Raw genomic sequence first — 11,085 nt, 5'->3', positions numbered from 1 at the left:
CACATTTCCTCATCTGTTTTCAAAGCGAGTCTTGCGTGCTTTTTGAAAAAAGTTTCTCTCCCAAAAAATGGGTTCCTATGCCTTATGTCAGAAGTGCAGAGCAAAAACAAAAAGCCACCTCCTACTAACTCCAAGATATCTCAATGCATGCTAAAACTGGAACATGGGAATGCTGGGGATGTGGCACAGTTACCATTTTGTAAGCACCAAGCGAGGGTGCCAGTGTTTCAGCCCACAGCTGCTCAGTGCACTAAGTGTGTAAATCTTCCTCTGAAGCCTGTGTCCAGCCACGTTGTGCTCATGGTTCTGGATTCTGCTGTACAGGCCAGAAACTTAAGTAGTCGGCAGGGCAGTGACAAACTTGAAACACAGATTTAAACACAGACAAGCTGATGTAACACTGAAACAAGCTGGAACAGCACATTATACTAGATCACCCATTTCCTTCTTAGTGAGAGGACTGTGCAAAGTAAGCTTCAATGTGTTCCTCCCAAAAGCTGAGCTTTAAGTTCAAAAGCATTCAGAACCAGGCTTGAGTCATGGAGTCCCATTTTGCTTAATTTCTAATTTATGCTAAACAACTAATTGCTTGGTCTCAATCTCATGCAAGTTAAAACCAAATTGATGTGTTTTGCAAAATTCTTACTGGGCTATGCAAACCATTACAAAACCTCTGCTGACAGAAATCAGATAAATACCAGCATAGAGAATAGGATTTCCTACTCTATTTATATTTAAACCATAGAAGAACAAACAAAGTGTCCACAACACAAGAAGACGTACCCATAATACGGTAGTTAAGCCCTGAAGCAGGCTGCTAGAAATGTTGAGGAACCTCCATTCACAGAAACTTGAAACTGGACTGTCCTTGAGCAACCACACCTGACTTCAAAGTGAGCCCTGCACTGAGCAGGAGTCTGGACCAGATGTCTCCAGAGGTCCCTTCCAGCTCCTGTGTTACTGTGATTCCAAGTACATTGACATATAAATGGAAAGCTAACCTTGTGAAACAAAATGGATGAGTACATAAATCATGACAACCACAAACATTCATAAAGATGTTAACAGCTTTTATTTCACTGGTGCAAGGCCCATGTGTCATCCACCACTCACCAACATCAAAACAAAACATCTTCTTCTATAAAACAGTTTCAGAAAACCCAAAGCAAAGTAACAGTGGCTATAATAAACTTCATACAATACTGTAAATCACTTAGCTTGTGTCATCCAAACAAGAACAAATCAAGTTTCTAGCATACATGGCTTTTTTTTTTGCCAAAAAAATACCAGCACAACTCCAATACATGCCTCACACCTGGAAATGCGTAACATCACTCCATGACATTGACAGCTGTTCGTGCTTAGAACTAGTCATCAATTTACCCTACCAATATCTTAAAATACAAAATGATATGAAAAACCTACATTTACAAAGTACAGTCCCAATCCTGCAATCTAATCCTTCTGGGCAGGTACCTGCAACCTTTCCAACTCCCCTGAAGGCAATGTGGTATTTAGTGCTCCATTGCTGAAGATTTGATTGCAGAATCAGGGCACAAGTGGGAAAGGTTTACATCTTCCCACAAGCAGTAAAACACGGCCTTATTCTTCTAGATTCAGTTTCAGTAGTATTTGCACAACCTCCTAAACCGAGACTTACCTATTTTCAATTACCTCACATTTAGGAAGAAAGAAGGATAGGCTTTAAAGTAGTCAGCAGAGAAATGGCTTGTACTGAAATGACCTGGGGCTGTAAGTTGTGCTTTAGTGCACTGTGGTGATCCAAATGCTTCCAAGAGTTAACCACATCCTGCTTCTGTATTTACAGTATCTGCTGCCGTCCTCTGCATTATGTGAGTTTCTTCACCAGCAAGATATCAGAGATCTTGTTTCCATCAGACGAGCATTATGACATGACTCCAAAAACAGGATTATGACGACAAATACTAGGGCCATACTCTTCATAGTCTTTCTTGGTGTGACATACTTGGAAGAACTCTGGCTATGAAAATATAAAGCAAATCCCTCAAAAGCATAAGCATATATCAAGTAGAAAAATCAACAAATAAACTAATGCCTTAACATTTTCGTAGATTACAGCTTTATGATGTGGTATTGCATTTTTTAAATAGAATAAAATGTGAAATATTAGGATATGAATACAATTAATCAAGACTAGTTTGTCTGGATAGAAGACTGCTTTTAAACACAGCAATAAGAAACTCCACTTCAGAGATAGGAATTGCTCTCATTTTCCTGTATTTGCTTCTCTCTCAGGTTTAAGACCACCGACTGGGACCCCATATCCCTGAAGTCCTAACTAATCTCTAGTGCTGACTTCAAGAATAAAGGCACTAGATTGCAACTATCATATAAACACTACTTCAGAATTATGTCAAATCATGACAACCTTACTCAAGTAAAGCTCCCACCTGCCTTGTTCAAATTTTACCGATACAAGTTTGATAAGAATGTGACACAGTTTAGGCTGTCACAATGAAAAGGCTTAAAACTTAAAACAACATGCATCAAAAAAGACACCCAAAAACCCCACAACAACTTTCATAAATACTTACTGTTGAAGCCAGCATGGAACCGCCAAACCAAACTGCGTAACGCTGCATGTGGTGTGTTATCACTTGTACTTCAACTGGTTTGGGCTAAGAAAAACAGGTTTTATTAGGTTTATGTTTTCTGGCAAGATTCTTTCAAACTGAAAACGCTCAGACCCAGACACCTTCACTCCTCCATTCGCATCACCATCTAAAACTTATTACTCAGTCTGCCATGAGCAGTAGGAGACCAAGTCATAAAACTCTTTGTGATTAGCTGAAGGACACAATTAAATTTCTCTCATCTACTGCTAAGACCACGTATCTTCTAGAAGGGAAACCATAAATGCTCTTAGAGACTACTCACAGTAACTTTAAGATTCCTGTAAAGACATGTCATACATAAGGCTATCAGCACATTTAACACCACATACATATATACTGCTCATTTTACAACACTGCATTTTCACTACTGAGGTGAACATTTTGAACTTTATCTCTTTCACTATCCACGTAATTAATGCACTTGAAACATTTACGTACTTTTATTCGTCCACCACTGAGTTCCTCACTAAGTCGCAATCTTGCATCCACTACTCTTTTCAAATCCCTTTGCAGTCGTCGTCCAAAGTCCCTGAACATCGTGGATCCTCCTGAGAGGACCACATTCTGTGCAGAAATAAAGACACATTCTTTAAAGACATCTATCTTCAAGCAAGTTTCCCAAAAGTCAACACTGCAGAGGTGACAATATGGACCTTAACATATTAGGAAGCTGCAAAGCAACATCTTAAGCATTGCTCAACTTCCATAGGAGGTCCGTGGTCCCATTTTCTATTTTTTTCCCCCTTTAAAAGAGTTATATGTAGAATAAGTTATTGCAAAAGAGAAGGATTCCCTTAAAATGGTGAGCTAGTACCCTACGTGTGCAGAGTAGCAGAAATAAGACACTACATCAAGAAGTTTCCCAGGGATGCTCACAGTAAGCAGTTTTAGCCCTGATACCAAGTAAGGCTTTATCCTCATTGCATTACTGTTAGTGTCTTTCCAAAAGCTATAAAGTTATCTAGAACTCTTTTTTGTATTTTAAGAGTTAAACTTCTAAATAGAGCAACGACTAAATCCAATGGTTCTTCAAGAAGGTACCAGACCTCCAAAGAGGACTGCAGCACAGAGAAAGGTACAATGCCTTTCATCATCTATACCTGCTTGCCTGGAATTACTTGGTTTTCAGAACCCAAAGTCTCTTAGCCTGGACTTGTATTTGGATTCTAAACAGGGGGTTTCGAATGTCCCAGCCTTAATTCTGATAATGTTGCAGAGTCGTAGACTAATGCAGAAGTCATTTCAAAGGGCAGGGAGAAAACAGGAAACCTAGAAGATAACATTGGTGGCAGCAAAAGTGCATTTCATTATCAGAAAAATGAACTCTGTGACCAAACTGCATGCATACCCTTGCATCCTGCTGCAACTGCAGACCAAAATGCCCATCAGTGCTTACTAGAGCTACTCATATGCCTGAGACATGTCCACAAGGAACTCAACTGAGATCATGAGTTCATTGTTCACAGATCAAAGGATTACCTCTCAGTAACAGTTTGATTGCTTGTTTCAGGTTTTTTTGTTTGTTTTGTTGTTGCTGGTTTTTTGTGGTGGTTTTTTTGTTTGCGTGTCTGTGTTTGTTTTTTTACACTGCAGACCAAGACTGTGCACATTATGAAAGAATCCCTGAAGCACGAGCCAGGAAGCCTGCGCACAGATCTGAAGAGTCAGATGTGCATAATAAACATTCACACTTGCAAGGTGTAGAAGTAACTGCTTGGATTTTAAGCAACAGATAACAAGGATGATCTTGTTTGTAACTTGTAAAGTGAGAAGAAAGCTGTTTGTTTATTCATGGAGAAAAAAAAAAAACCCTCTGCATATCATAAAAACCAACACAGTAGGAAAAACTCATTTCTTCACATCTTCAGATTCTCTGCAGTATAAAAGAGCATATAACAAGGCAGGTATGCTTAAAAGAAAAGCACACTTCCCTGTAACATTACTGAAACATTTCCCAAAAGAAAGAAGATGACAAAGAAGAGAAATGGAGACAGAAACCACAACTGATCCCAAAATTAAACCAGAAGAGAGATTCCCCCTGCTTCCTCCACACACAGGAACATCTCTTCCCCTGCCTCAAAGTGGTCACGCACTCCACATGGGAAAAGAAAACTGCTAATGGGGAAAAAAGACAAAGACAACAACCAACCTGAGTGATGAAATAGCAATTAAAAAGATGCCATCAGAAAATATTACCTGGAGATAATGAAGTTGGTGAAGACAGTGAAAGCAATAATTTTATTGAAAGCAAATTAAACTTCAAGTATACTCCATAAAGTGGACAATGCTACCACTAAAAATAGATTTCAGAATACACCCGAGACCAACTCATGTAACTACAGAGTAAGCAGTAACACTGGGAGCATCTTTTATCTTCTTTTTAGAAGCTAAGAGGTTACATCTTCCTCGGGTTATGATTTTTTCAAGTACTTCTACACCCTGAAAGAAGTTCACCAGTAATACTGGTCAAGGAGAACAGAAGCACTAGGCTATACCTGTTGAAAAAATGAGTCGTCTCATTATCACATATGTGCACAAACGAGGCCAAGCAGAATTTTGTATATAACTAACTAGGTGACACCAACTGCCATTATAAGATGAATTATTACACAGTTACAGTTCCCCTGCTCCCTACACTTTCTGACAGCACTGGGCCAAACCTGCACAAACTCTTTAGCAGAAGCCTGCTCAGGCATAGACTTCAGTAAATTATCAAACTCAGCAGGTCAGATTTGTGCAAGGTCAGAAGCCAGGCACCCCTCACTCATAACAAAAGCGGAATCCATACATATTCCCACCCCTCAAGCAACACACCCACCACTTACAGAGAACCTAATGAAGGTGGGAAAAGACTATCAGATAAAAAAAACCAAACCTCAAACTCCCTATAAACAACTGAGAAACCACAGCACCAGCAAATACCCTCTCTAGAACCAGACTGTAACACAACACAGTAATTCCAGTAACTACTCAACGAAAAAGCTAACAATGAAGCATGCTAAATACATCTGGAGAAAGCTTACTGGTTATGCTTGAGTTTTCAGCCTGCCCAGAAATTCTCTGGCCTCCCAGAAAAAGCCATTGAGGAAGTCAGGATTTAAGTTTCTGTTTCCAGCTGATTCCTTTAAACAAGACTTCTTCTGATCTTCCTCTGCTCAAACCCACTTTGGCTGGTTTAACAGCTCAAAGCAGACCACCGGTTTCACAGCTAACGCTGATACCATCTGACAGAAAGAAGCTTCAGCTGATTTTTGCTTTTATAGCTGACTGGTTGGAAACCTAAGTTGTTTCAAAAGAATGTATTCCCTTAGAAGAAAGGGATGAAAACATCCATGCACCTGAAAAAGCTAACCACAAGCAAATAATGAAAGTGAGCCATTTCTGGAAGAAAACCTCATCTCAGAGGGCTGGCAAGGAATTTCTCACTTTTCATCCATACTTTTTGCTTCTCTTATGAACTCTGGGATATTGAGTCTCTCTCCACACCATTTCTGGTATTGTGCCTGTACAGTGCAATGCTGCAGAGATAAGAGGCCATCTAAGAAAATAACCCAGTTACAGTAACAGAAATCTCTGTCTAAATAAAGTTTACATAAAGATTACAAAAAGTTAAGTTAGCTTCTGCAGAACTCAGTTCTACCAAACACAAGGTGCTCAACTGGTTTGTGCATCTTTATACCTATAACATGGTATAAGCACACTCTCAGCTGGACACTTCAGACTTTGCAGCACCCAACTGAGAATCACCCATTGCTTTTCTGGTTATTTCCCTTCCTTCCAAATGACAGCGTAAATTAAAGTTGTTTACCATGACACAACCATACCACCAGAGACATAACAAGAGCAATATATGACCACTAATAAAAGTTATTATGGATAAAAACGGTAAGGCTCACAAGTTGAAGCCAAGCACTTCATGAACAAGAGAATTAATTAAGCTACGTGCCTCTGTTTATTTAGTTAAAACAGGGCAGTATTTGCCATCATTATATGGAAAGTATAAGGAGAACTATTATACATAACAACAAATATGTTACAAAATTAAATGTTCTGTGAGAAACACTATTTTTAAATGTTTGGCTTTTAATGATGAAGAAACAATCTCTGTTTCTTTGGAATCATTATTTTCTCTGTTCATTACAAGTAAGAGCAAAGTATTTCAGCGTGACTTACGGTCATGCTGTTCCACAGAAATATGCGTGCACTCGGACACAAAAGTAACCACAAAATACTGCAGATGTATTGAGCCACAGTCAAACCAGCTAGCACGGGTAATGTTATAAATTTAATTACAGCTTTGATAGGAATAAACTATCACAGACTGTATTTCTCCCTGCAGCTCAGCAGCGTCCAGCCTGACGCTGCACAGCAGTCTAAAGCTGCACAGCAGCCTAATGCTGCACAGCAGTCTGGCAGCGCCATCTACACACCACACAGCACATCTGAAGTTGTTTTCACACAAAGTACTAACCAGCAATTCAAGTCAGTAGTGATGTTACGGGGATGTTTACTATCCCTTTAGTCTCCCACATCCCAGATCTTTCCAGGCTTTGAGGATGGTTCATTATGACCTGGGCAGTTAAAAGTTTAACCTTACAAGAGAACGCAGATACAACTGTAGTCCAAACCTTAACTGTATCAGCAAGCTCAAGTTCACTACTGTTCACATAGGCTGCAAACCCAGCTAAAAAGTCATCTTCTTCAAAGGAGCCAATATCATCAAAATCCTGTCTCCATGCACCTGCATTGCCAACTGAAAACCTGGATGATTTACCTACAATAAAACACCACACTTGCCAATACATGACAGTCCTCACCTCATGCAATGTTTTCAGCTTGAGAAGCTAGCTTAAAAGTTTTGAGGTCAAGGATGCTACAACTAGATCCGTTATGATTTGAATCACAAGTATTTCAAAATAGGTGGCTAGGATCTTTCATACCTGGTTTCAGATGTCACGTATCTTAAATTCTTTCATCCATATATTTGTGCCAAAAACACAGTAGAGAAAAGTTGAAAGAAATCAATTTTTGGGACAGTGAATGACCCTACACTTATATCCTTTCCACTGGGAGAAGGCACAGACCTCAGAAATGTCAATACTGTTTTCATCTCCTGTTACCATCTAAACTCTGCATGAGGTAAAAGGAAAATGAAGTAGAATGTGGAGTAAAAGTGACAGTTTATGAACCTGTTACCAACAAAAAAAAATACTGTTTATTAGAATATCAATCAGTTTTTAGAACTTCTGAAAGCCTTTGTCCACCTTTAAAGTTATAATAATAACTACATTCACTAGGTGACTGTCAAATTCAGCTACTCTTTTTTGACACTAAGTGCCAAAACTCACACCCTAACTGACAAATGCTAGGACAAGTTTCACAGCATTTCCAGGTTGAAAAAGAGATTTTTAAAGAGCCACTAGAATTGAAAACATCCAACACTGTCATCTGTTATGGCTATACCACAGAGATGTTTCCCACTGATGCACGCCAGGTGTGCATTAGTTACACTGTCTCTAGTAGTATGATCACAGTAACATGAAAGCTAGAGGAAGGACCGCTAGACAAACTACACAACCCTCTTCCCAAAGAATGCCAGGGGTGATGCAGTGCCTCACTAAGTCCCACAAAAGCATGATCACATTTCTAGCTACATGCAGGATAGGTCATTTTTCTATGTAATTTAACACACAGGAATGATCCAACATAGCAAGGATGCCAGATTATTTCAGTCATGTGGTAAGACCCAAAATTACTCCTCTGTCATCTCACCTGAGCACTCACTTTAAATTTCATTCTGCTTTCTGAAGATTTGAGTTTGTTAATAAAAAAAAAGTCCACCTTATTTCTTCAAATTTCAATGCAAGTCCCCTGGTTCCAAATCCAGCAGCATACCTATATTCTTCTATTTTAGAACAAAAGCAGCTCATCCCAAGAAATCCAGAATTCTCCACTCTGTGTAAGAATATAAATCAATTCTGCCAAGCAATCACATTAAGATGGTGTAATCATCAGAATTAAGAGTGCATTGCTGGCAACCATTACACAATTAAAAAGGCTTCATCACATGTGAAAGAATGCTTGTGCTTGGTATTGAACAGTTACAGGCTATGAGATCTGGCTGAGGAAGTCAGCTTTATGAAGGTCCTGCTGGTCCAAGTATGAACATAAGGTACGATAACTGGCTTCATAAGAGATGTTGATCAGATTGGGAAACAGGGATCGTGGCAGTAAAAGTCAAAAAAGAGAAATACAATAGGACATCAAAAGATGAGTTGTGAAACGATGCGTCAAAGGGTACACAGCACATACAGTCTGCAAGAAGGGTACTTGCAGGTATTTTCTGCATGAACACTGAGGAAGAATCCGAATACATTTGATGGAATCCTAGCCCCAAAGCCCAGGGCCCTGGCTGGCCACCACGCAGCACTGTGGGCAAGTGAAACTGATAAACCACAGAAATGAAGAGAAAGTACGAGTAGTTTTCTGCACCTATACACTGCTTTAACCAACGAGAACAGAGATACTTGTCTCTTTGCAGTGACCTTGCTCAAAGAGGATAGCAACTATTGGCATCAATAACTACTGATATCTATCACTACATTCAATAGGTGATTGTGTAACGTTGTTTTAATTAAGCAACTATAATGAAAACAGAAAATGGAAAAACAAAGTCTCAATCAGTGGCAAGCCAAGGAAAAGATGTGCCTGCTGATTATGGTGAGGAAAGAGTAACTTAACTTCAATTTTTAAATACCAACTTCTGAAAGTCAGTACTACCCCCCACCCTACCAAGCAATGAACCCATTGCTCTATGGCAACTTCAGCCTTTCAGGAAAAAAAGCACAGAACCTAAGCACCAGCAGACACTAAGAGTTTCCTAAAACCTTCTGCAACAGACTTAAGTTTGAAGTCATTGAAGACATCTATTGCAAAATTCACTCCACAAGAGCTCATTAAGTAGTTTAACTTCCCATTGTAACCTGCTCTGAAGCACTATGTCTCAGTCTAGATTACAGAGTATGTTTACTAGACAACTAAAACAGACTGCAAAATGTTAATAATTACGAATTACCCCAAGATGCAGCTTAGTTGAAACTTAACTTTCATTCTAATAGGTGAGGAAAACTACCCCCTTTCACATGAGCAAGTAAATCTCTCCATGCTATTACTTCACTGAAGTATTGAAGCACTTTATTGGAGTACTTATTCATGAAGAACCAGTGACTGAAAGTACTCTCTGGACTATACCCTGAACAAGTTTAGGCAGGCCCAATTCTTGTCTCCTAAAAGATTTTAAGTCTTCATTTACTTTATACTGAATTCAACACCTGGCTAAAACTGCAGACAGTGGGCAGACAGAAGTCAAGACCATGAGAAAGATATGTATTTGAAACTACTGCTTAATAAAGCAGGAGCCAAAGTGGAGTGAGAGGGGTGAGACCATGACATAACCATTAAAATGGGCAAAAGCCAAAGAATTTAATGCACAAGAATTAACATTATGAATGTCAGATACAAACAACATTCCCCTGCCGCAGTTCCTCAAGGACGCTACTTACCTAAGTATCAAGCCACTGATACAGATAACTCTTATTTTAAAAATAAAAAGCAGCAGATATCAAGATATCACTCAGAAGCGGCACTTCTTTTAACTTAAACTTTATTTCTATTCTAAGTTCATGTTTTTTATAGTGGGGAAAGCGGTAGCTATCTACACGTTTCATGATTATGGCGTTGAAACTTAGTCTTAAAACAAATTAAAACAGAAACACCATACCTTATATAATGGACGCCGGACATCAATGGGACAGTTCTGTATAACTTCATCAACCACATCCGAAATGGATTCCATAAAATCAGGATTAGCAAACTAAAATGAAAAAGAACAGACACTAAGATATTTCCTCCAAAATGCAGAGAAATAAAAGGGCACAAATAGTAGTACTTTTAAATTAGGTAGGTAGGAATCAAAATCATAGAATCAGAGTGGTTTGGGTTGGAAGGGATCTTAAAGCTCCCCCAGTCCAACCCCTGCCATAGGCAGGGACACCTCCCACCAGCCCAGGCTGCTCAAAGCCCCGTCCAACCTGGCCTTGGACACTTTCAAGGAGGAGACATCCATAACTTCTTTGGGCAACCTGTGCCAGTGTCTCACTAACCCCACAGTAAAGAATTTCTTCCTAATATCCAGTCTAAATCTCCCCTCTTCCAGTTTAAAACCATTGCCCTTCATGCTATCACTACACTCCCTAATAAAGAGTCCCTTTCCATCTTTCCTGTAGGCCCCCTTTAAATACCAGAAGGCTGCTGTAAGGCCTCCCCAGAGGCTTCTCTTCTCTTCTCCAGGCTGAACAATCCCAAGTCTCTCAGCCCAGTCACTATTACAATTGGCATTGCTCACCAATTACTCTATTATTATATTATT

The 11,085-nt window shown here is 39.4% G+C and overlaps 1 protein-coding gene across 1 annotated transcript; it reads right to left on the bottom strand.

Annotated features, from left to right (window-relative positions):
* Positions 1–1,053: 1,053 nt before the first annotated feature.
* On the bottom strand, positions 1,054–10,530 carry LOC104544923 (actin-related protein 3B-like; the record flags this gene model as incomplete). Its single annotated transcript, XM_010189932.1, has 4 exons — positions 1,054–2,002; positions 2,577–2,660; positions 3,096–3,221; positions 10,438–10,530. Coding segments are annotated over 4 exons (399 nt in total), but the record flags the coding sequence as incomplete, so codon positions are not given.
* Between the last annotated feature and the right edge of the window lie 555 nt (positions 10,531–11,085).

This window comes from Mesitornis unicolor, unplaced genomic scaffold, assembly GCF_000695765.1.
Source record: "Mesitornis unicolor isolate BGI_N332 unplaced genomic scaffold, ASM69576v1 scaffold15400, whole genome shotgun sequence".
NCBI lineage: Eukaryota > Metazoa > Chordata > Aves > Mesitornithiformes > Mesitornithidae > Mesitornis > Mesitornis unicolor.
This window is presented reverse-complemented; position numbering and strand designations above follow the sequence as displayed.